The 27,578-nt window shown below is 36.5% G+C and overlaps 1 protein-coding gene across 1 annotated transcript; it reads right to left on the reverse strand.

Moving 5' to 3' along the window:
- Positions 1–200: 200 nt before the first annotated feature.
- On the reverse strand, positions 201–27,347 carry gfral (GDNF family receptor alpha like). The gene is made up of 4 exons (XM_041251681.1): positions 27,046–27,347; positions 26,200–26,459; positions 19,351–19,446; positions 201–334 (listed from the first exon to the last, which is right to left on the reverse strand). Exons 1-4 carry the CDS (start codon positions 27,345–27,347, stop codon positions 201–203), a joined length of 792 nt encoding a protein of 263 aa, XP_041107615.1.
- Positions 27,348–27,578: the final 231 nt, after the last annotated feature.

The following is a 27,578-nucleotide window of genomic DNA, read 5'->3' on the forward strand; positions in this document are numbered from 1 at the left end:
TATATATATATATATATATATATATATATATATATATATATATATATATATATATATATATATATATATATATATTAAATGCAGCAGTGCAAGGAGGTTTGGAAATCTGTAAACGCTACAATATTAAAGACTTTATTAAAGAAAACGAGATTCCAGTTTGAATGGTTGTTTTTTTTTTTTGTAAAGCCTTTGTGCTTCCTTCACAGCTTGCCCTCCCCAAGAGTGTAGCAGTACTCTTCTGGGGCTTCATCAGGTCTGCAGATGTGAAGGATCTGGACAAAAGCTTGCCTATTAAATGTCTGCGCACATGACAGCTCACTGTCTTTCACACTGCCTTCAAGTTCAGGAGAGAATATGCCCTGAAGGGCTCCTGCTTCATCTATTTAAGAGCTGTTGAACTCTGTGGCAGGGCTGTGCCAAACTACCAGGAAAACAGTCCATTCACTGCCTGTGCATTGCAGAAACACATGGCAAACGGGATAATGAGAAAAGATCTCGGAGCATTGAAAGCAGCTGTCTAAATTGAGTAACAACACAAAAGCTCAAGGTATTTCATAGGCACGGCAGTGTTCAAAACCATTCTCACTGTGTGGTGCATGATCAGTATAATGTGACATGCCTTGGGAGTGCACTATTCAGATAGGAGTTTGTGGGGCTATTGTCTTCTCTAGTTAAAAAAGGGATTAGTCAACACACACTCCCTACCATTTGTGTTGATGTGAGCAATACTGACAGATATTGGCCCTCTTTAATTAGTTGAAATGGCCCTTTCAAATTGTAGCTACAGCTTAGGAGAACAGCAAAATCAAGTTGCTTGTGTTTATAAATAGACACAGACATAGCAGCCTTATGTATGTAACAAAACCTTTAGTATATCAGTTTACCAATATGTCTCAAACCACAATAGTAAGACTATGACTTTGGATTTAGCACATTTTAAGGTGATTTTTGCTAACAAAATAATTCCATAATTTCATCTGCCCTTCCATTAGCTACATAGGTCTCAAATGCAGTTTTGAAAGAAACATGTTATAGGAAACATGTCTTTTCATTTTTAAATATGATGTCTGGTACTACATTATGTTATTGAAAGTTATTGGTTTCTAAGACTTAATCTCATAAAATATAATACTTGTACTTACTTATGTAATCTCACCTCACCCTATTTAAGTACAGACTCATTAAGCATTGATTAGGCCAACTGCTAATACTGAATTGAAACCAGCAATCTCATTTTACTCCTGGTAACCAGTATTCATGCACTGTAAGTAATACCGATCTGGTGATAAATACAGTAAATAAATGTATTCATATTTTGAGAAAATTGAAAGATAATCTCCTATTTACCAAAACCAGTCATTAGCAATGTAAAGATGTTTTTTAATTTCTTTTCTGATGCAGTATGAGTAATTATGATGGTTTTCTATGCTGTACACAGTGCCAGTTGCCTTGGTCTCCTTTGATTTTGTAGGATGATATCTGTTATAAAAAATAAATAAAAAAAAGAGAATTTACATTTATCGATGCTAGACGGTTGACCTACCTAATCAGGCACCCTCTCACTACCAAGGAGTGTGTGTGTGTGTGTGTGTGTGTGTGTGTGTGTGTGTATGTGTGTGTGTGTGTGTGTGTGTGTATACATACACTACCGGTCAAAAGTTTTAGAATACCTTCATTTTTCCAGTTTTTATTGAAATTTACGCAGTTTAATGTCCAATGTACTCTGAAATTAAAGCATAGAACAAATAAACAATTGGAGATAAAAAAAGAAATCAAGGAATCCTTTTGTTTAACAAAATTTTATCTAAATTTTTGACTCATCAAAGTAGCCACCTTTTACAGATATAACAGCCAAACACACTCATGACATTCTTTCTACAATAGAAATCAAAAATTGTTCGGAAAGTTCTTCCCAACACTGTTGCAGAAGTTCCTACAATGTGTTGCACTTATAGGTTGCTTTGCTTTCACCCTTTTGTCCAGTTCATCCCAAACCAGCTTGATGGGGTTTAAGTCTAGAGACTGTGCTGGCCATTCCATGATTTGAAGCCTACCGTCTTGTTCTTTTCTTCTAAGGTAGTTCTGACATAGCCTTGAGATATGTTTTGGGTCATTATCTTGCTGTAGGATGAAACCCTGACCAACTAGGCGTATACCAGAGGGTATTGCATGGCGCTGCAAAATGCTGTGGTAGCCGTTTTGGTTCAGGGTGCCACTTTGTGCAAGTCGCTGACTCTGGATCCAGCAAAAGAGCCCCAGGCCATCATGCTTCCTCCTCCATGTTTGACAGTTGGTGTCACACACTGAGGAACCATCCTTTCGCCTACTCGATGGCGTACAAAAACCCTGCGTGATGAACTGAAGATTTCAAATTTTGATTCATTGATCCATAAGACCTTCTTCCAGTCTTCAGTAGTCCACTGGCGGTGCTTCATGGCCCAGGCAAGCCTCTTTTTCTTATTTTGCCATCTAAGCAATGGCTTTCTTGCTGCCACTCGATTTCTCAAAGTCTTCTCTTCACAGTTGAAACTGAGACTTGCTTACTTCAACCAGTTAAGCTGTGCTTGAAGCTGTTGTCCTGTGAGCCGCCTATCACGCAAGCTGTTGACTCTCAGAAACTTGTCTTCTGATTCTGTTGTGGTTTTGGGTCTGCCAGACCTCTTCCTGTCAGAGTTTCCTCCAGTTTCCAAGTGCCTTTTGATGGTGTAGGAAACTATACTCACTGACACCTTGGCTTTCTTTGCAATTTCTCTAAAGCAAAGACCTACACTTTTAAGGATTATAATGGTCTGTCTGTGTTCCTTTGTTAAATGCATTTTTCTCGCCACTTTGATAGCAATATACTACTTCCTGCAGTACAATACAGTCCAAATAATGCTTAAGAGAGTGTAGTAACGCAGTCTGTTGCAACACTGCTTTTATACAGACAGAGGGTTTGTAAGTAATCAACAAAAGTTGGGATACCTGTAGGAATTGTTAGCATCAACTTTCAAGGCTTGATTTACTTCTATTGCTGCAGAACAGCTGTAAGTTGTTAACCCATTACTTGTTCCCTGAAAAAGGCCTTTTTGTTTAACTCTGAAATGTACATTATTTTTTAGTTTTTGGTAACCTAAACTTTTGTTTTAACCACTGGCATTCCACTGGTGTTCTAAAACATTTGACTGGTAGTGTATATATTCAATCTTTGACTTCAGAACTGCTGTTTGTTTCATTTCCCTTTTTTTCTTCATGAGGTCTCTTGCGTGGTCTTCTGGTCTCATTTTGTACTCTGTGTTCCAGCGATTGTTTTTTGCTGTTTCTGCAATTACTTGCATCACTTCCTCATAGATTCTGTTTACCCCGATTATTTCATCTTTTTGCACATCTTGAAGAGCGTTGAATCTATTCTTCAGTTCCAGTTGAAACACCAGGCTTTGCTTCTGAAGCATTTCTACGTTGCTTGTGTTGGATTTCATCATCATGAGTTTCACTCTCTCCAGTGCTGTGTTTAGGTGTATTTTGCATCTTACAAGTCTGTGGTCATTTGCTGTGTTAAAATTGTTTAGTACTGAGCCAAAGCATACATTTTGCTTTACTAAATTTACACAAGTCAATATAATAAAATAAAGAAATACATGAATTCAGTATCCTCTGAAGTTATGGGTTTTAATGAATGCTAAGAACTGTTGTTTGTTAATATCCTGGGTCCTGATTGTATGAGCCTCTGTCCAACATCCCATCCACTTTATAATATTCTAGAATGTACAGTACCCGTCTCCCCTCATCATGTCAAAAATAAATAAATAAATAGTATATATATATATATATATATAAAACTGTCTCCTCGTAAATAAATATAAATAACAACTAAATGCCACTGAGCAAACTACAGGATAACGTATTATGTGTATGTGTGAAGGAGCATGGAATTGATGTGCTTTTGCATGTGCTAGAAAGACCTGGCTGAAATAATAGTGAAGGAGAAATAACCAACCAGTTGTAATCCCTAATTTAAGAAAGCCAAAGGAATGTATAGAATTTATCGTCATTTTTCATTATATAGCACCATGCCACCAACTGTGACAGAAATGAATTCTAACCCTGTCAGCGAACACAATCACCTTCACTTTTGCCCACCATAAAGACATTCCGTGATCCCTTTTGTAATGCCTTTTAAAGATAATTAAAAAATGTATTTCAGTGGGCTGATAATTGTCAATGTGTACTCTTCCATTGCATGGCTTTGACTGTGGTGTTTGTCTGTATAGAATGTGTCAGACATTTAGATTAGTACTGTACATAACAGAGAGGCAAGCCGGTTGGTGGATATAGACATTTTAATATGGATAAATTAAATGCAAATTAAACATTTGATTTAAATGAATTAATTCTATAGGGTGGTGCAACACTTTAGGTATTAGTTGTAGAGCTGTACCTTAATTGAACTGGGCAAAATGCATGGTAATAATTATATAATAAATGACTACTGAAAAACTTGGTGTTTAACAGAGACTGATCAATTGATTTCAGAAATATGCTGCTGGTATTGAATATCTAATTTGTCTACTCAGCTGTTGCCTCTTTCTCCAATGACCGTTGTTCTGTTTTTGTAGTAGGCAGCACATTTTTATTTAAATTACTCTTTTTAAATTTCTTTGAGCAGTTTGTCATGTAAGCAGGGCAACTGACCCAAAACAACTTTCTATTTTAAAGACCTAATACAATTCTAGTCTCATTAGTTATTATAAGCAAATTATACAAGTGTGGTGCTGTATGTACAAGGGGAGAAAACTGAAATTCAAAAGGAACAGCTTTACAACCGCTAAAAGGAGATCAGGATAAAAGGCCGTAAACTGCTTCATTGGGATTACTTTGTGCATGCTTTTAATTATGATGTTTTGTTTTGCAAAGTAAAGATTATGCTTCTTCTTTTAAATCTAGGCATCTTAGGGGAAACATTAGAATCCTTGCAGTGTTTCATCTTGTACTGACAGAACGATTTTGAAAGTGGAATATGAAAGGAGGCCACTTTGTTAATTTTACTGCAGATAACAGAATGTTTTCAGTAAGCAAAGAGCAAAGGGAAAACTACATCGGAGCCGTGGGAATACAGTGGCAGCTGCAACTGCTATTAAATCAGGCCACATTAATTATATGACAGGGTGCAATTAGCTTCCATATTTAATTGTATGTTGGACTAAGTGCCTCGTTAGGAATGCCTTCTACCCTGGAGCATGTCTTGGTACCTGGTTGGAGTGCCAGGTTGCTGCTATGATTAAAGCTAGCAACATGGTGGAAAATTGACCTCTTTCCAAGTGTTGTCTAGAGGTCAGAATCAATAGAAGTGTCTTCTGTGCCTTCCCTGAGCCAAATGGAAATTAATGTTAACGGAAGTAGACTGTCTGACAAACAATTGTAGTATCAAGCCAATATAAACAGAGAAGCGTTGTGTAGGTTTAAAACGGACCATAAAGCTAGAACATATCCTGTCATCTGGCAGCACCTTCTTGGTTCTCCTAACCTCTGTCTAAGCAAAGGTTGTCACCAGCCATCATTTTCAATACAACTGCAGAGGATGAATGAATGTATCCCAGGGTCTTGTATGGAGACTGGACTGGAGACTGGACTAGTGCAAAGCAGCTCTTTCACAGACACACATGGCACACAGCAATGCTATGATTGGATTTCGCTAAAATGTAATGGCTTGTTGTCCCAGGTTGACTATTTTTTTGGATGGATGCCAATTAAAATATTGTTTTCAGAAGCAGTTCTGCCTTGTTTGCAGGCCTATAAACTGTTAGCAGAAGATTTTAATCAGACAACAAAGAAAAATAACATTTAGTTAAAGTTCTTACAATAATAGCTTTAAACTAAATACAATACTCTACTTCCAAAAGTAAAATTACTGATAATGCATATTAAAACTACATATGTTTTGATGGCAAAGAAAAGCGGTAGAGTGGAAAGCTTTTCTCTACTCCAGTATAAATGACAAAGAAACTTGCCTGAATGCTGTGTAATACTTACCACTGATGCACAGCCCCATTTCTGGTTGTTCTAATTGTAGTTCAACCTTGGTTGGTTTCTGACCAAGGTTTCCTGAACATTGTATATTAGTAGAGAAATATCAGTCAATGTTATCATTCAAATCACTTTTCAAAATTGTCCATCTGACAACCCTGGCCTTTTGCAATTAGAAGCAGGAATGAGTAGACTGACAAGGTAAATTACCATTTAATGTTTACACAATAAAACTATTGCCCAGTATAATATCCTACACTGACGTTGGGAAAAACCAAGTCCGGAAATGTAGACTACAAACCAGGCCGGGTACATTCTCTGTGCCAATATAAACAGCAATTAAAGCTTAGTGTGACAGAAATCGCATGAAATACTGCAACAGATCTGCAGTTTAAACAAGTTAGCACTTATTGTAATTGTTATTAAAGAAGGGCACTTATGTTTTCTTGAGATATCTCAGTAAGAAGAACCCCTAACCCATTTCACATTGATTCTTGATAAAAACAATGTTGGGGTCATGAGAAGGATATTGTGTTAATTTTACTTCACTGTGGGATCTCTTGACATCTGGCTGAGCAACGGAAGCTGGAAAACTTATTTTAATATTCTCCTGACAGTAGAAGTGGACATGTGGAAAACATTTTGATCTCTTCATCTTTAATGCTTTTGAAAAAAAAAACAACATTTGGCTACATAATTTGTAACGATGAAGACAAAGATTCCAGGATGCCTTGTAAATAATTTAATAGCTTTGAGGGTCTGCATGGTAAATGAAATGCTCATTTCCCCAAGTGTGGGAGTTAATATATGCACCTGCATGACAAGCTTTAATAAATACAACACATTTTTGTGTGGCAGTCACATGGTTTTTTAATCCTGCATTGCTTATAGTAAGTAGTGTCAGCATTTTTCTTTTTCCTTTAGATTTTTACGATTGTTGGTTCTTATGCCAATTACTGAGATAGTGTTTATTATAAATACTATATATTGCTGCTGTTTAGTTCTAGATCAGCCTAACATGTATTTATGTTAGTAAACACCAGCACCATCTACTGCACAGCAGTATATTGACAGCAAAACAACTCATCCAAAGTGGCATATGACTAGATGGTGCTAGTTATATCATGACACTTGGTTGATCAAGTCTTTGTTACATATTGCAAGCATATAGAACCAAAATGCAGCTCCTCAAATGAGCAAAATAATAACAGTAAAAAACAGTATTTCAGAAACAATAATAATAACAACTGAGAATGATTACAAATCATAAAAGGTCATAGTAATTTTACAAAATGATGATCTGCAACAACTGAAAACAGTGCATAAACAATACAAAGCTAGATTGACAGAGCTAGCTTGTTAGCTCATTATTTTGTTTCTTTATAATAATAAGTGGAGGAGTAGTATTACAACAACAACTACAATTAGACAACACATGGCAATATTTGGATAAAATTACAGTGTACAAGCTAATCACATAGTTGAAATGTATAAGTTAAATTATTAATATTTTCCATAATGCTTGTATTATATTTCTTATCTGTTTAATATTCTAGTTCTGTTATATGCCATGTTGACTTACTATTCCAACAAAAAAATTACTTCAGAAAAGACTCAGCAAGGTTGACTTTGGGTAAGAGGGGAAGCCATTTAGCTGTGCTCGGGCTCCAGTACACAATGGTTCACTTATGTGCATCAGTTGAAAGTAAACTTGTATGCTTTCTCACATCACTTTCCCACAATCTTTACTGAAACATTTTTGTTGATTACTGTGACAGAGAAAGATTGAATCTTGGTTATAAATCTCCCTCCTGACTTGTGAGGGCGCTGTGTAAAGGGAACAGTGTGCCCCAGACTGGATGGCAATTTATTCCAGAGAAAGGTGGAAATTAGCCATCTAGAAAGAGGGTGGAGCCACAGTACACCAAGTCATCGCCCCAAACGGGAGGCGATGTGGCAATCGTGGATTGGAGGAAAAGCGATTGCACTCACTAACCAAGGGGGGCGTGGTTGAAGGTACAAAAGGGGATGTGGCTGAGCGAACTACTCCTTTGTTATGGTTGTGAGAGAACCGCTGAAGGACTGTAAACCATCCGTGAGTGTTTAGTGTTTGTTTGTTTTGTTGATCTAATTGTACTCATTTGTTCTTGTTAGACAGCTAACACATACTGGGAGCTGTTGTTAAAGGCCAGCACTGCACTACTGTTCACTAATAAATTGTATTTCACCACTTGCATGTTAGCACTCACTCTAGACTTGTGATCGTGTTTGTGTTCTGTGTGTGTTTATACTGTGTTTATTATTTCAGGATTGAGCCCTGAGATTTCACTGTGCAACATACATTGCTGCGTATTGCTAGGGTTATTATTTATGGTCATCAGACGACCTGGATTATAAAAACAAATAAAGGATTGCTTGGACCGTGAACTTTGTTTGTGTTTAAACAGTGCATCACATCTCCACCTGTGCACTGCAAACCACTTTGCCACAAATACTTAATAGCAAATAATGATCTAAGTGGAAACGACAATAGAGAATCATACAGAGCACACATGATAGGATATTAAAAGTGTAAAACACTATTATTTAGATCATATAAATTATCCGCCAATGTTTAGCAATCCACTAACGACAAGCTGGGTTGACTTTTTATGATTACTTTTGTGCTGGGGTATACTGATCTTTAACTTTTACTGTACCATGCTTGGTACCGTCTATGATATTTAACAAATGATTTCTAAACCTAAGTTTAGTTTACTGGGAAATTATTTTCTGTTATACGGTAGTTGCATCTCTGTGCATACTGTACCTTAGCGCTGCCTTTAAATTCAGATAATGAAACAGGGACACCTTGTGGTGAAACTGACATGACAGTTCTATGTCTTAGCACTGTGCCACAAAGACAGAGGTCTCAGCCAGAGGTCCAAATTGTTTTAAAAACTGATGCTGTTTTGAAAGTTTAGCACCAGAGAATCTTCTAGCCAGTAAGGTTTGCTGTTGCGCGATGAGGGGAACGAGTCTGACAGTTTCCCATCCCTCACCCCGGGAGTGTCAGAGCCAATGTGACGCTCTCATTCAGAGTTCCCAGCAAAGTTTGGCCTTTTTGCGCAGCCCGGATGAGAACCGGCACCGTCCAAAATTTTGAAGGTGGTTGGTTACACCTGAGCTAATTTAGGATTGCTATTGCAAGGGGGGTGGACACTTATCCAACCAAGCTATTTCAGTTTTTACTTTTTGATTAATTTTCTACAAATGTTTAGAATATTTTCTTTTTTTACTTCGTCATGAAAAAAAAGTTGTGGGGTAGGATGTGTAGATAAATGATAAAACAAACTATTTTAATGCATTTTAATTCCAGGCTATAAGGCAACAAAAGGTGAACATTTTGAAAGGGGGTGTAGATTTTCTGTAGGCACTATATATATATATATATATATATATATATATATATATATATATATATATATATATATATATATATATATATATATAAACCATAGATATGTGTGTGTGTAACTCAGTTATTATTTGTAATATTATATTGAAACACCCGAACCTAATTTGAATACATTTGAACTCATTTTGTCTCATACAGACACACCGATGTTTATTGTTTTGGTGCTTATCAATAACATTTGTTAATATATTTTTATAGGGGAGTGGGGTGTGTTCAACAGCACTTTAAAACTTTGAGGTGTCGAACTCGGCTATGAACCATGTTTAGTGTGGATAAAAACCTGTTTTAAACAGGTTTTGACTTGGTTATAAAACGCTAATGTGGGCAGGGCCTAGGTAAAGGAATGTTTGGAAATGCTGCTCTGTGATTGGTTGATTTTTCATATGTGATAAAAATGTAATGAACAAACCAAGAATTACAAGTATAACGAATCAAATGCAGAAAAACTGCACTTTCAGTGATAGTGTTCATGTCAACATCTATAAATCTCTCTCTTTTTTTTTTTTTTTAATTAATGCATTTTTGGTTTTATTCATTTTTTAAAGTTACTGTAAATGGAACTATTTTTTCTTACCTCAACATTAGGTGGAAGGATATTTAATCAAAATAACTATTTTGTTTATCAAGAAACGTTTTTTTCTTTTCTTTTTTATGAGTTAGTTAACCCATATTATAAGCACAATAAGGCACTTCAGTATATGTGACTTGCAGCACGCTCGGGGTGTGGTGATGTTAGAGTATATCACACACCTTGTCATGCATTTTTGCTTTTATATCTTCTGTTTACAGGTGCAGGCGAAACATTTGCTACCCATGATGGAATGTATGTTATATCCACAGATATTGATGCGTGTTATTGTTACAATGTTTAGCAACAGTGATGTAAATACTATATCAAAAGGCTTGTGTATTATATAGCTTAGTACTTTGCTTAAAAATATCATTAAGACTTTAAAACTATTCAAAATATATCCAAATATATACCTGCACAAATGCCCAAAACTAGCCCAAAAATACCCAAAGCCATTTTTTCACGCACAATAAAAAAAAAATACAAGCCCAATTGTGCATGATCCTGCCCAATCTGGCAACACTGGTTTCTCCTGTGTGTGAAGATGAGTGTGGATGAGTCATGTGAGTAGACCAGACCCAGTGAGAAGCTATCATTATCTGTGGTTGCTAAGGAATAAAAAAAAAAGAAACATTTCTACTGGAGCCAGAATTTAATGTTGCTGGTGCTATATGATGTACCCTGTCGCTTTCTCGTCACATTTGCACTCCTGGTCTCAACTAAACGCTGGTGGATCTAAGTACTGCCGCTATTTCAGTTACAAAAATAGCATTCTTCTTTGTGGTTTACTTACCTGAAAGACAAAATGCACTAAGAAGTCACAATTTACACACAGCCTATTTCCATCCAAGCTGCACAAATCTTGAGTTATTTTGACAAATTAAATACAACCTATGAATAAAACTGATTAGAAAGAATTTGGTATTTGAAAACAAAGCAATAAAAGAAAAACAGCTTGAAGACAAGAGCTAATATACAGAGAGAAGCTGCTCAGAAGAAAAGGCAGTAACAGACATGCTGAAAGGGAAAAATAATCTTGGAGGCTTTTGCTTTGTTATGAGAACAAAGACACAGTCATCTATTACTAACTTTGCTGTTGCCTTCCTGCTGTTCAGATGAGTGTCCCAGCAACAGACAGGAACACTGGAATAACTCTTAACGGGCCATAAATACTCATGAAAGCCATACGACCGTGTTAGGCCATAAAAAAGGATTTCTCCATGAAAACACAACATCTGCAATTACTTCAATTAAGCAACATCTCTATATTTAGATGTGAGCTCAAAGACTTTCTACTGTAAGTTTCTTTTATTTTATTTTTTTATGTGATGTCAATATACATCTGGATCTGTCAAATAGTGAGGTTTCTGTTCTGATTTTGTATTTCAGTTGAAGACTATGCACAGGGTGTGGCCACATTCCTGGGAAGGCTGTTCCTAATAAAGTGACCACATCCTTGTAAATCCCTGCACACTGTACTGGTTCATATAGCACACTTATAATATGCATTCTGCGTTTGAGTTGTTTTGAACACTGAATGACACAAGGTATCAATAGTATTCAACCATCACCTACCCCTATAAGTAACCAGTCTGCATGTAGGCCAACCAATATTTGTCTTGTGAAACATTTGTCATTCCTTAGAGTAAGTAATTTCAAATTACATTTGAATTTATTTTGTACACTATCCTTACTATTTTATGGTGATTTTGATCATTCTGAGGGGTTTGAGTTTTATTGTTAGAATTTAAATCTGCTTTTTCATTGGCTTTGAGTTGCTTTGAGTTGCTTTGAGCTTGTCTAGAGAATCCTACACTGACTGAACAATCTTGCCTCATTCATTCAATACATAATGATACAAATGACAGTAACCCACATTTGGAGCAACAGAACCAAGAATTACTCAGAATTGTTTTACAAAAGCAACTCACTCATTGAAGATGCATGATACATTGGTCCTTGAATTCCTGGCTGCTCTTTCATAGGAAATCTGAATTTCAGTAGGTAGCTCAGTTTTCAGACTGTTTGGAAACTTGATTGTTGTGCTCTTTGAACACCTTCTGGTTCAGTTTATATTATTAGGACGTTTTGAACACGTTTTATCCACGTTTTGAACACCTGGAGATTCCATACACAATAACACCAATGAGAAACACGTTGAATGAATGATTTCTGTGAAGTCAGTGCAGTTCTGGTGTTGATTTGCTGACGACACTATTCATTTTATTTTTTATTCAAGACTGCATGATATTATTAGTAGTAAAGTAGTCATAGTCGTAGTATATACATTATGACATTATTAATTTTGCACGCAACTAGATATATTAGATATATATATATATATATATATATAATATATATATATAGATATATATATATATATATTATATCAAATTACAATGTTGTAATGAGACTACAAGATTTGAAAATGTTACATGTTATGGTCCAATATTTCTTTATACTATATAGGTAAGAGGTAAGATTTGTATGAGGGGTTGTGGTGGTGATATTAACCCTGCAGTAGGAGTTCTGCACTAAACATAATGTTAATAATAGGAAATGTGCCAAAAAAATTGCATAATTTTTTTAAAATGTTCAGTAACAAATCTTATTGAGGCTTACTGAGGTATTTAAATGAGTAACATACTCTAATAGGAGGCTGATGTTAGGCCCCTGATGGCTGATGAGTGACTAGATATTCAAGCAGCTTTCCATCTCCAACTATCCTGAAGGAATAATCATTGAAGAATCATTGAAGGTAGCCCGCTAGAACAATTCAAGCATTGTGCAGACATGTAAAATCAGTGCTGGCTGCCCATGGTTTCCATACACCATTCGCAGTTTTATAGCAGTTTTGTTTATTTTGTTCAACCTGTACTGTTTTTTTGGTTTGTTTGTTTGTTTTTGCCTTACCTTGTTAGTTGAACAATTATGACATTTTGTTATGAACTACTAAATCAAACTGTGTCTGATTTGCAAAAAATATATTGTAAGTATTACTTGTTTTACTTCCTGGACTTTTAAAAATACAGTTCTTCAAAAACATATCATCACTTATTTCTTTATGTACTGTTTTTCATGCAGATGTGCATTTCTGTTGTCGATTCTTCATTTGAGGGTCTCGGTGGATTCCCTTATGCTGAAGTGCCTGTAGAGATGTGGCTACATCTCACGAGACTGAGAGTCAATACAGTAGGTGCATCTTTTAAATAAATAAACATGTTATAAAAGGTGAAGGGGTTTGAACATACTGTACTGGTAAACAAGGGGTAAAAAACAATAAAAACATCAAAAAGTGAATAGCACTTGTTCTTTATGTTAGTCTAAATTTGTCCTGCTTAATATTCATTGCACGATGCTTTGTTTATGATAGATCAAGCAAATTTTAATGTGCTGTCAAATAGTTTTTCAAATCTTAAGAGGATGCTCAACCAGATGTAACAAGAATGTAACAAATACATAATGGCATGGCCTATAAAAAAAAAAAAAACATTTGGTTAGTGCCATTGTGCATCATGAGACGAAGAGTTTGTGATTTTAAATATATCAACTTTTAATAGCCCTGCTCCCCAATTCATCCCCACCACATTTTGCCAATTTATGCTGGGACACCCATAATTACATAATAATCTACGGCTGAACTGCAAAGAAAAACTGCTCCCTACAAAGTCGCTGACAGCATTGCACTTGTTCATACATTTCAACCTAGACTTCCGACTCATTTGCAACTGATTTGCGACTATTGCGACAGGCACAATATTTTACCACATCTACCCCTGAGTTGTTACTTCGGCTCCAGGATGATGAGATCTGTAGTTTCTTTTTTTATGAGGGGGATGCCAGCTAGATCCCAATGATAGCTTGTATTTTCCATATTACATTAATTAAAATCAGATCTCTGAGGAAAGAAACAGCAGTTACAGTAATGGACGAGTCTACTGTTAGAAAAATTCAGTTTTTGGCTCTTTAGTTTGACACCCCTAATTTAATGATTAAGAGCACTCTTTGTAAACTATACCAGAAATGTACAGAAATGTACCAAAATACATTAAACAAATACAATCCTATTTTTACTGTTTTTGTTGACATTACTGAAAAGCAGTAACATTCCACTGTGAAGGAAAAGCCATAGTTCATTACTGACCATTTTTCTTTACAATTGTGCCACCTGTTGGTATAATGTGGTATTATTTCAATTTTTTCCAGGATAAATGTGCAATGATGTTTCTTTGTTTCACCACAGAGTGGACCTTTGTAAAGTGATGGAAGCTGGAAACTTTATCTGTGAAGCCTTAAATTGGAAGGCAAACTCCAAAGTTGCTCAGGTCTGCTACAAGCCATAGAAAATAGTATAAATTATTCCCAAGACAATATAACTAAATATGCAAGTTGTGCCATTTATTAGCTGCTTTTCTAAATGTATTCTTTATAATTTGAAAAGGGGACATTTACCATGATAAAAGATATAGATTTTTTTTTTATCTTGAGTAAATACTATGACCATTACTACTGTATTATTATTCTTAAAATGTGCTGTTGTTGTTCATTATTTATAATAAAAAATTTATTAAATATGTTTCACACATTCAACAGCAAATTCAAATTCACAGCTTCTCCCATATGTATTGGTCGAGTTGATTTCTTGATATCTGTGCTGCAAATCTTTCATTAAATATGATGAAAAATCCATCTATAAATGTGAGTTGAATGTGTTTATGATGTTTATAGTCTCTGGTTATTCATTTCCTGCTAAGTATGGTTCTAATTAGATTTTGATCAGGGGCTTGAGCAGGACACAGGTCACTTCTGTTTTGAAACCAGTTGCTTTCTTGTAATGTCAGATCATTATCTTCATGAAAATGTATTTTCATTTCCTGAATAGTTTCAAAGCAGATGGTTCTCAACATATCCACATGGTGTGTATGCATATCCAATATCGTTTCCCGATTGAGCCAACATGCAGGTTAAACAGCACAATCTGTCAGAAACAAGGGCAATGTCTGACCTTCTTCAGTTGGAATTACTTCTCTCAGATCAAAGAGCTCTTTCTTGGAATCAGATAAGGCTGTTCATTTACGTCAAAAGGGTTTCCAACAAGAGTACCATTCCATGCATCATAATCAGTTCAACCCTTGACAGTGCCCTCATATGTATTTAAAGTTTCCATGTATGTCCTCCTTAACTTTAAACATACAATCATAGTTTGAGGTAAAACTATAAGTGAAGTCAAGCTGACAAAAGGGTAATGCCTTCACCAGTGTTATGATCCACAATGATCCATAACACTGACAAAGGCATTTTCTAAACGTTTGAAAGCTTGGCTTAATTCTCTTGCATTATTTGCCATTTTTTTTATGAGACTTGTATACTCTCAGTATATATTGGGATGCGACTGCACCCGGGCCCAACCTCTGCTGGGCCCCATACCAAAGATATTCTATAATATCTTTGCCCATACTAATCTTTTTTTTTTTTTTTGAAGTCCATTATGAAAAACCAATAAACAAAAACTGCTCTCCCAGTGGTTCAAAAATAAACCATGGCAAAGTTGTACCGTCAGTCAAAACACATTATCAAATCAGAGCTACGTTGGCGGGACTAAGTGTGAAACTTTGTAATAGGTCAGTGTCGATCAAAAAACAACAGTCTGTTAAGGGGGGGGGGGGGGGGGGGGGGGGGGGGTTCTTTCACAGCTGCTGTTTATAAAGATTATAACAAACAGTTTACTAATAAGGTATATAATCACAAATACTTCTGAAAAATAATAAACACTTAGGGCTATCAGTCAACTTTAATTATCTGTGCAAACTATATACACTGAGTTCTGTGTAATCTTAAATCTCTGGAGGTTCATTTAGCATGCCTTATCTGTATTTATTTTTTTCGGATTTAAATGTATTTAAATACATAAATGGTGTTGTTTTACTGATATCCGTTTTACTTTGTTGTCTGATGTACAGTATGTCAGATTTATTTATTTATTTATTTTTAATTAGCAGTTAAAATATTGAGGACGAATTTTAAGGGGTACTTATTTTTAGTTTTTAAACCAGAAATAAACAAATATTAGAAGATTTTTTAGGAAATACACTTTCTGTAGATTTTGATTGATGGTTCTAAACAGCTTTATCTATGTATTAATTTATTTATTTAACGCTCTGGGATTAATGTATAAATGTGTTTGCACTATGAATAATGACTGCATGACAGAAAACATTTGTATCATTTTACATTTGTGCATGGTGTCCTGACAGCTAAAAGCACATCCAAGGGATCAGTAAATATTGCATTGGCCCTCGATCTTTGTTGACTTAACAGGTACAGAGCACTCATTTTGGCACACTTATCAGACTTTCATGAAGCTTTCAATAACAGCATGATATAGAAGCAGCAACGTGCTGTTGAATAACCCTTAGAAACACACCACTTTAAACAACTCAAACATTAAAGCTATGATGCATCTTACTGCACCATAAGGTGTTATTTGAACACATTTCAGTTTTCTGATTTCTAAACTAAAATACAGTACTGAAAAGGCCAGTAACAAGAATAGTATAATGACACTTCACCTCTTCGTTATAACCAGACACATTTAACTCACATTGTAATTTGTCTCTTTTACCCCTTTTACACAGACGAGTTATGACGGTTCAGAACCGGCACTGGTGCGGCGTTTTGGTCTGTGTGAATTGCCTATACCGTCACAGAGCTGTCGTATTTTATGCCGTCTCTGAAGCGCCTCAACTCCTGTGTGAAAGGCTATGCCGGCACTAAAGAGCTATAGTGGGCGTGGATTAATCCCTCGTGACTGTATATTGCTTTGGGTGACCATTTAATTGAAATTGACAAGATTTACATTTTCATTTAAAAATAAAATTTTTGAATGCAATTCACTTATGATTATCAGCTTATATAAGTACTCGTATCATACAATGAAATATTAAGTGTTTATAGACAAGTTTATACAGTTAAAAGCATAGATAATCATGAAAAACCTGGTTTCAAGCAGGTGTACTCAAACTTTTGACTGGTACTATATATATATATATATATATATATATATATATATATATATATATATATATATATATATATATATATGACATTCATTAAAAGGTAAGAAATTATATAGCACATTCCTTATTTAAGTTTTTTTTTAAGTAGTTTACCCACGTTATCCTGCTTATTTATTTGTTTTGTCTGATTTGTCCGATCTCTGATTTTAATGTTTTTATTTTTTATTATACAGCACATGTTATTTTTTATTGACAATTGCAGGTACATTACAAAATGCAAGTAGATTAACAACATGTAGTTAGAAATGTTTTAAACAAAAGCACATAAATCATTCATTTTATATTTAAAAGCAGCCCTGCTGGCACTGGATTTCACATTTCCGAGACAGATATTTAAATAACGCTTCAATATTTAAAACACAGTTATTAATGAATAATAAAATATTGGCACCAAATGCATAACACAAAATTACTTACAAGATTAGTCAACATTTGTCAGATCAACAATGACTTCAGTATACCGCAGAACAATCGTTTGTGTCAACAGGTGGACTATACCTGCTTCTGTCAGATGCTCTACAGACTCTGAATAGAAGAAAAGGAAAGTTAGGATCAATCCTCTCCGATTATATTGTATACAGTTTTCAGAGTTAGGAAAGTAAAATGCAAGTACAATAGTCCAAAATCCCTGCCAATTGTATTGTTGTCAACCCACTGAATAATAACTGAGTTATATCAAATTTTCCCAATGGATTTTTCTACTATTATCAATGAGTATTTTAAACTGAGGACTGTGATTTGTTTTGAAATACCAATACTAAAGCACAAACAAAACAAAGAAGACTGTCTTGGATGCATGGACATTCTTGGGCAGTTGAAGGCCAATGATATAAAATAAACAACAAACACATTATAATTAAGAAGACAGAATTTAAAAACATGGTGGCCTGCAGTGGTAGTCAAAACCACAGATTTACCTGTGGTGACAGTGTTGCAGTGAGATAATGTAAAAATGTCACAGCTTTGTATTTACAACTACTGTAGGTTGCATAAACACACACAAAAAACTAAACGCTAGATGAGAAGCGGGAATTTAACTTATTTGCCTGCTACTGTTGGTGTGGGTGCACATTTTAATGTTCTTCAACGTGTTAAAATTCCTGCCGGATGTTCCTCATCCCCTATTTTGTCCCATGCATGCTCTAGCACCAGAGCACCCGATTCTATGGTTCATTTATATAATATCACCATAACTATCTTTATTTGGGCTGCAACACACTGCATTTGTCCATCTCTTTAGTGAAAGCATTGCTTAACTTCTTGATATACTGCAGGCATCGTCATATTGTATTGCAATCGTACAGTACAGTATAAAAATGACTGACTCAACGTAAGCGTTGCGATTTTGGTATTCACGAGCTTCAGCGTGTGACATTGTATTTCAGTAGTAACCTTTAACAGTTTCTAGTCAGATAACTCCCTCTAATGTGTAGAAGATGCAGAGCAGATTAACTAAACTGCATATTGCACTGTATATGTTATACTCTAGGAAAATTGCAGCCAAATTACCCACTACATAGTAAATGTGTGACATGGGTAATCTGCCCACTGTGAATTACAAGATCCACCATGTATGCCTTTTTTATTGATTTGTCCTCTCAAAATGCTCAGTTTAAAAAAAAAAAAAAAAGATTTAACCTTTATTATATATACACAGAATCCCCTGGCTTAAAAACATTTCAGTAAATAAATAGCATGTCGATTAATATTATAATAAAAGCCTACCTTGTTTTGTGCAAAATCAACATGATAACACCAGTCATCAGTATTATAACTATGATGTAGGCAATAATGCAGATCAAAGTACCTGAAAATGGACATTTGAAACATATTTATTGTGAAAAACATATGTACAAAATCAATCGGCTAAATCTGCTTATCTAAATAAAGGCCACTTTTAGGAGTTTCACAAATGTAGAGAGAAATGTGCCAACAAGACAAAAGTACAGCCACACTGATAAGAGAGAGAGATACTTTTCTTCTGGTGATTTTACTTGTTGCAAGTTTACATAGCTAAAAATGCAGTGGATTATTTTTTGTCTACATCAGAGGCCATATGTTACAAAGTGAGGGGTATTGAAAAAAATGAATACATTTAAAAAACAAAAAAACATTTAAATCTTCCCAAAAAATACCTTGATGGTAACATTAAACAAAATTAGGTGAATCTGAAATTGTGCAATATCAAGGTTTTTCCTGGGAGATTGATAACTTGACAAATCCATTAGAGTTGTAATGCTTACCATTAAATAATGAATATAATCTTGTTGTTGTGAATACTGTATCGAGCGTATCTCTGGGCAACGGAATATTTTCACTTGTAGGATTGGAAACATGCGCTAAAGTAAAAGAAGAAACACATTTATTGCTGTTAATATAATATAACTACATAGCTGTTATATTAACACATGTAGTAAAAATGTAAGTACTATTAAAAAACATGCTTGCCCCAATAACATCATTAATATCACGGTGATTCGCAAAAGTGAAAAGTGTCTAAGACTAAATATATATTTCTCTGTTCCAGTTGATAATAAGGACCCTTAACTGTTTGTGGTCCTATGTCGGATCAGGTCCGACATTACAATTTTCCCCTTTCAATCAAAAAGACATCAAGCACAGGTCTCTTTCTCCGGAAAAAGTCGAGAAAACTTTTTAATGGCCAAGTGAGACCAATAGGAGACGAATGAAGCCAAAAAAAAAAGAGTGTGTCTGAGCAATACACATAGCCCCTGCAAAAACTGCTAAAACCAATTCCAAAATGTTTTTCCAATATTACAACAGCAAGAGAACATTCAAAGAGGAGATTAAATGTTTAAGAGATACAAATGGCAAAATCGTAGAGGAAGAAAAAAAAATAGCAAATATGTTAAATGATTACTTTTCACAAGTTTTTACAAAGGAAGATACTGACAACATGCCCCACATGTCATCCAGTTCCTATCCAGTTTTAAATAACTTTAGCATAACTGAGGCAGAAGTGTTAAAGGGACTAGGAGCTCTTAAAATAAACAAATCCCCTGGGCCGGATGAGATCCTCCCAGTAGTACTCAAAGAAATGAAAGAAGTAATTTACAAACCGCTAACCAAGATCATGCAGCAGTCTCTTGACACAGGGGTGGTACCGACAGACTGGAAAATTGCAAACGTAATACCGATCCACAAAAAGGGAAACAAAACTGAACCAGGTAACTACAGACCAGTAAGCCTGACTTCTATTATATGCAAACTTATGGAAACTATAATAAGATCCAAAATGGAAAATTACCTTTATGGTAACAGGGTACTGGGGGACAGTCAACATGGTTTTAGGAAAGGGAGATCGTGCCTAACTAACTTGCTTGATTTTTTTGAGGATGCAACATCGATAATGGATAATTGCAAAGCATATGACATGGTTTATTTAGATTTCCAGAAAGCTTTTGACAAAGTCCCGCACAAAAGATTAATTCTCAAACTGAACGCAGTTGGGATTCAAGGAAACGCATGTACATGGATTAGGGAGTGGTTAACATGTAGAAAACAGAAAGTACTGATTAGAGGAAAAACCTCAGAATGGAGTGTGGTAACCAGCGGTGTACCACAGGGATCAGTATTAGGTCCTCTGCTATTCCTAATCTACATTAATGATTTAGATTCTGGTATAGTAAGCAAACTTGTTAAATTTGCAGACGACACAAAAGTAGGAGGAGTGGCAAACACTGTTGCAGCAGCAAAGGTCATTCAAAATGATCTAGACAAGATTCAGAACTGGGCAGACACATGGCAAATGACATTTAATAGAGAAAAGTGTAAGGTACTGCACGCAGGAAATAAAAATGTACATTATAAATATCATATGGGAGTGTCACAGAGACGGCCGAAGTGGGCGGCGTCAGAACCAGGAAAAGTAATGAAATGCACAAAACGCAGGACGGATGAAATGAAGTGATGAAGACGCCTGTTGGCGCCGGTTTAATACAAAATAAAAGGTTTACACAAACACGAAAAACACAGGACACGGCACTCTACGCCAAAATAAACAGACAAACGAAAACAGACTAAACTTAACACAACGGTGCACGGACAGACACTGACAAACACGGTGAGCAGATACTTTGTTACTATTATTACTACTTATTTCCTCCGTCTCCAATCCCGTTCTCCGCTCACCGAACACCCAACCCCCAGTATGTGACAACGTGCATCTATATATACTATTGTGCTGGGATTCAATTACCAGTTAATTATTCACTTGAATCCCAGCACGTGAATTAATAAAGTGCAATTCCCCGTGCTCACATATTACTACATTTTACTTGCATGTGAAGTGCTGTGCAATCCTCGTGCCTAAATACACATATACATTTTTTTTTTAAACACTCGTGTTACACAGACCCGTTTATATCCCGTGTACCAATGTCTATACACCAACATTTAAACACACCACACGCAACACATAACAGATAATATACACAGGGGCGGGCACTTTGTTACAGGGAGATATTGAAATTGGAGAAGGAATCTATGAAAAAGACCTAGGAGTTTTTGTTGACTCAGAAATGTCTTCATCTAGGCAATGTGGGGAAGCTATAAAAAAGGCTAACAAGATGCTCGGATACATTGTGAAAAGTGTTGAATTTAAATCAAGGGAAGTAATGTTAAAACTGTACAATGCATTAGTAAGACCTCATCTTGAATATTGTGTGCAGTTCTGGTCACCTCGCTATAAAAAAGATATTGCTGCTCTAGAAAGAGTGCAAAGAAGAGCGACCAGAATTATTCCGGGCTTAAAAGGCATGTCATATGCAGACAGGCTAAAAGAATTGAATCTGTTCAGTCTTGAACAAAGAAGACTACGTGGCGACCTAATTCAAGCATTCAAAATTCTAAAAGGTATTGACAGTGTCGACCCAAGGGACTTTTTCAGCCTGAAAAAAGAAACAAGGACCAGGGGTCACAAATGGAGATTAGAAAAAGGGGCATTCAGAACAGAAAATAGGAGACACTTTTTTACACAGAGAATTGTGAGGGTCTGGAATCAACTCCCCAGTAATGTTGTTGAAGCTGACACCCTGGGATCCTTCAAGAAGCTGCTTGATGAGATTTTGGGATCAATAAGCTACTAACAACCAAACGAGCAAGATGGGCCAAATGGCCTCCTCTCGTTTGTAAACTTGCATGTAGCCGACAGCGCCTCGTCTCCGTCGAGGACCAGAGGGGACGAGCCACCTCCCCCAAAACCACCGCCTTCCGTCTGCCGTCGAGACGAGAGAGGGGACGGCACCTCCAACCGTGCTCCGTCTCCGTCGAGGGAAGAATACAGATAAAGAGATAACACGGACACAAACAAAGGAGACAGCTGCTTCCGCATCCAGCGCTCAAAGAATATCATGGACATTTGCAGAGCTTTTTGAGATGTTATAGTAACAAAATAATGACTTGGATCGCATTATTGAGGAGTTTGGTGATAAAACAAGTGATCAGGAGAGGATTTATCAGTATGCACGACTATGAAGAGGTATGTGAAAAATACAGCGAACAAGGGGTGGGGCTTGGCTGGAGATGCAGTACTCCAACATTTAATTTAAATCTGTTTTACTCTGAAAAAAAATAAATAAACAGCGCGTGTGAAAATAATTGGACTTATTTAATTGGACCCCGTGCCTGCCTGAATAAATGGACCCGCTAAGGGTTAAACAAAATGTATAACATTAACATTACAAATTTGTTTACATTCTTCTGAATTCACCTTGGGTTGTACCAAGGTATGCGTAAATTCCATTTAAGTGTATAAATGCTACCTGAACGTAAGTGCTGTTCATTCCTAAGTTAGAACTTAAAGTCTCTACTAAGTCCTTAGTTGTTACTAGTTAGCTTAAAACTAAGCACTCTCTTATTTCAGTTGCACCATGCGTACTTAAGACAATACTTTGTTAATTTATCACTAAGCGCGATTCATACTATATTGGTAACGTCATCACTGCTTGGTAGCCAATTAGAGGTGAGGACATTTCAGAGGGCTTGATCAGTGAAACAAATCAAAACCCACTTTTTAAAATAGATTTTTAATATATGGTAGAAAAGTATGATCCTTATATTTTTCATATATAGAAATTGTCTCGCCTGGCAACATGATTTCAATTCTCCAACAAGGCTGTTTTCCTCCAGTTGATGACCTAACAATGGAAGGATTATGTCTTTCCGCATTTTTTGAATATACAGTTCCTTCTACTTCCAGTTTTTCTACTCTGGGTATTCACTGCAGCAACCTAACTCATATTCTAGATTCTCATTTTATTCTCTTTCTGTGCATTTCAAAAACTCATCAGTTTCGGCAAGGACTTTACGCCCATATTCTTCTATGCTGAAATACAATACAGAACGTAAACCTAAATCTCCTTCCAATCCCCTATGCATCAATGCAAGCGGTTCTGTTGTTTCAAGAGCATTGGTTTTCTTCTCAGCTCTCCACTTTGGTTTCCAGAGGAGGTCTTCCCATGCATAGTCAGTAGAGTTCAGTTACTAACCCCTGTGTCACATTAAGCATCTTTTTTTATGTTAAATGTTTTCTTTTTCTTATTTTCTATATGCATTGGCTGTTCTCTTTTTTCTTTACATAAACTTCAGCGGGGAGCCTGAGATCCATCCTTTGGGGGGTTAATGATGCCACTTTCTCCAACTCTTTGTTAAGCGTTGCTTCATTTACCTCCTAGAGGAGGGTTCTAAGTGGGTCAAGAGGGGACCCCCGGCCAAACTCTCCTTTAGCATGCATGATCCCTCATCTTCTTCTCTTTCAGGTTCTGATGCCTCTATTCATGTGAGGGCCCCAAGCGGTGGAACCCCTCTTGTTTGTCGGGTCTCCTCAAAGACAGTGACACCTCTCCTGTTTGTCGGGTCTCCTCAGCGACGGAATCCCCATTCTATTATGTTGGGCTTTTGAAGAGGCAGAACACCCCGCTCTATATGTTCTAACATCTACTGACATTGTTTTCTTTCCGGTTCACGAGCCTCTTTGTATGTTGGGTAACCTGAAAGACGATGCCCTTCTTTGTATGTCGGGTCACCTCAAAGACTGTGGCCCCCATCCTGTATGTCGGGTACCCTCAGCGAGGGAAACCCTCTACTGCATATGTTGGGATATTGAAGAGTTGGAACCTCTTTTATGTGTTCATATTACTAATCAATGTTTTTCTTTCTGGTTCACAAGCCTCTTCGTATGTCGGGTCATCTCAGAGATGGTGACCCCCCTTCTCCTGTTTGTCGGGTCTCCTCAATGACGGATCCCCTCTTTATATGCGTAGGGCCTTGAAGGAGGGAGCCTTTCTTTATATGTTATATGTTACTAGCTTTAGGTCTTAAAACATCACAGCAGATGGTCTTCTTCTGCCCCGTGAAATATTTTCATTCCCTTTTTCCATAAGGGAATGAAAGGATATCCATTCAGACCATCAATGCTTGTCTGGTCGCCAGTAGCTGGTTGATCTCAAATCTTTGTCAAGTAAGGTCTAAAGGTCCCCTATGATTCAACATCAACAGCATTGGCAGGTAATGTATTCTATAGCCTTACTGTGATGACGTGTCTTCTCAGCTGTGTCCTCTCATCCTGGTTTTTATGTTGCACTTAAAGTATTGTCTAGGTCAACTTTTAATATATTCCCCTAATTCGTCTTTGTTTTAGGCTAAATTCATTAAGTTCCCACAACATCTCTGTAGGCCAAGGCCACTTGTTCTTTTTGTATTGTGGGGACTTGGGATGGGTATTTGAAATTATTTCACTATTCGAGTATTCTCATGTATTATGGAGTACTCGAGTACTCTTGAGAATATTTAATGCGTGCATGTTTATGTAAATTATCCTAATGCCAGCCACGAAGTAAGTCTTATTAACCATGACAGATTGTAATGGCTAAGGTTTGCCATTTCAAACATGAGTCAACAATGAAAACAAGTGCAACTTTAAAATAATTTATTAAACATGAGAACAGAGGATCACTTTGTGTCCTTCTAAGTAACTAGACTACATTTAGCCTATTGCACAATTAAACCGTTTTTAATTTTAAAGTTAATGTACTTTTTTTCGTTGCAATGGGTTTGATCGGGTGGGTTGCATAACTCGGCGAAATAATGCTCAATCTTGTTCTGATCGGCATCGGAGTCGGCAATGCAATAATCCTCCCCCAGAGAGTGGGTGCGTTCACGGAGATCATTCAGTGCAGATTCTGTGCAGAATCTGACCAATTTAACCAGAGATCATTCTTAGAAGATCATTGGCTAAATTGATCAGATTCTGCACAGAACATACACAGAATGATCTCCGTGAACGCACGCAGTGTGTTGAGTGCTGTGACGTTTGTGATGTGGGAGCTTGCTGTGGGTGTGTAATTGTGGCTTGTCACTTCTGTCTGGTCATCAGCTCTGGTGGTGTTCGGTTCAGGAACCCTGACGTGCAGTTCGGCCAATCTCACTCGGATGCTAGGGGGAGCGCGGGCTCCACAAAACGGAGATGCTTATGCCTGGGATCTAGCGCAGAGGCACTGCACATTCGAGAAAATTTGTTCAAAATATTTCCATACATCGCCATTCTGCCTGTAGTGAACCACGTGATTTCAGCTTTAGCTAAAACAGTCCCTCCCCCAACTCTGAATAACACGCCGTTGCAAAAACTGCATTAAAAATGTATTGTTAATGTAAGCATTTCAAATTTCACGGTCTATCTTTGTACTTCACAATACCACATTGACATTTTTTTTATGTTTTATTTTACGAAGCTTCTGAGATTAATCCAGCATATTGTTGTAAATCTAAAAAAAAACAACTGATTATTCCATATGTTAACGAACATTAATGTCCTTGGCGAGTACTCAGTATTGGAGTACTCGTGCCCATCCCTAGTGGGGACCAGAAGTGGACTCGGTATACTGTAAGTGCAACCCCACCAGTGTATTATACAACCTCAACTGCCACCTCTGGGTCAACAATATCAGTTAAAAGAGATAGATATACCTAAGCCTTGTGCATTTGAACCAAGGTGCAGCACCCCTGATGCTTAGTGCATTTTTGAGAATGTACAGTGGAAATAATAATAATTAATAAAGCGTTCTACAACTTACTGTAGCAGGACCTGTGGCGAAGCATGTTTTGGAACTGTTTGCACGTTGATTGCTCTGTATTTTGCAAACCATTGCATGTGCAAGGAACTTGAAGGTACGTTCCCCTTGTGCCAGTGTAAGCTGCTCTACATTCCTTATATCTCACACACGTCGTGCTCTCTTCATCCGGAGTTAAGAAACAGTCTTTATCATTACCATCATCTTGACATAATCCTTTTCCATCTCCCCAGCACTTTGACTGGAGCAGTTCATATCTCTCCCTGAGGATTACAAGTAAACAAAAATACAGCATATTTGTTATTAGTCATTCCTATATTAAACAATTATATTGTAACACCTATTGTATGGGTGTAGAGGTATTTCAAACACAAGAAACATACCCTCTGTCTGAATAGAAATTGTATTATGGTGCATAACAATCAAGTTGTACGTATAATTGATGCAATATATTCTAGTGTGCTGTGAGAACTTTTAAATTTGAATGATTACCGGTAATATCGAATTTAATGACAATATACATTAGTATCACATACAACAGTACTAACAGTTATTGTAATTACAAACAATTATTATTAATCTGAACTGATGTTATTAAGTCCACACACAACTAATACACCATTATACCACATTTAAATCTATCTCCCTGGCTGGAGTTGTTCAAGACTTGATGCATCAAGGCCAGATAATAGCAGTACTGTACTTTACAGTACTGTTCTCAAGACCACTCTTGAATGCAAGTAGAAGGGTCTATTCACTTGATCTAAACAGAGGTGGGCCTAACAGTATGTGAGTCTATTGCTTCATGAATACTGCTGTGTGTTTTTTTTTTTTTTTTTTTGTGCAAACCTGCAGAATGTATCTTCCATGCATTTGTCTATCACTTCAAGGCATGTTGGGGGTAGATCACTGTTTCCTGAGCAGAACCGAGCATGAAGAACCCCCTGTACTTGTTGACAAGGTTCATCTGAAGGACTGCAATCACAAAAGACCAGCACTCCTGCAACCTTTGGTGGTAGATTGTCATAAAACTTCTGTACTGCTCTCTGACACTGAGTAGCATTGCACTTATTGTGATTTTCAGAACATGCTTTTATTTGAGGCACCAGCAGCCGGTTACATATTTCATCCTGGATACAGAGCATCATCATTTCCAAACAGGACCTGGAACTTCCAATCTCTAGGAGACAAACAGTATAATATGTATAATACAGTTAACAGCTATGAATTTGAAAGACTTAGCGACTTTTTAAAAAATGTTGTTGGTATTGACTGTTTTATTGTATTTTCTTTATGACATAATTGTGGATGTAAAATGTACTTGCAAACCAATCAGAAATGACAGTGTTTTATTAAATGAGAGCTAACCAAGGGTTAAAAGA

The sequence above is a fragment of the Polyodon spathula genome, chromosome 6 (assembly GCF_017654505.1).
Source record: "Polyodon spathula isolate WHYD16114869_AA chromosome 6, ASM1765450v1, whole genome shotgun sequence".
NCBI classification, from domain to species: domain Eukaryota; kingdom Metazoa; phylum Chordata; class Actinopteri; order Acipenseriformes; family Polyodontidae; genus Polyodon; species Polyodon spathula.

Coding starts and splice junctions, on each gene's coding strand:
- gfral (XM_041251681.1), bottom strand. CDS start 27,347: ATGATGATGCTCTGTATCCAGGATGAAATATGTAACCGGCTGCTGGTG. Junction 26,460..27,045: donor ATGGAAGATACATTCTGCAG/GTTTGCACAAAA, acceptor TGTAATCCTCAG/GGAGAGATATGAACTGCTCC. Junction 335..19,350: donor ATTATATTCATTATTTAATG/GTAAGCATTACA, acceptor CTGAACTTGAAG/GCAGTGTGAAAGACAGTGAG.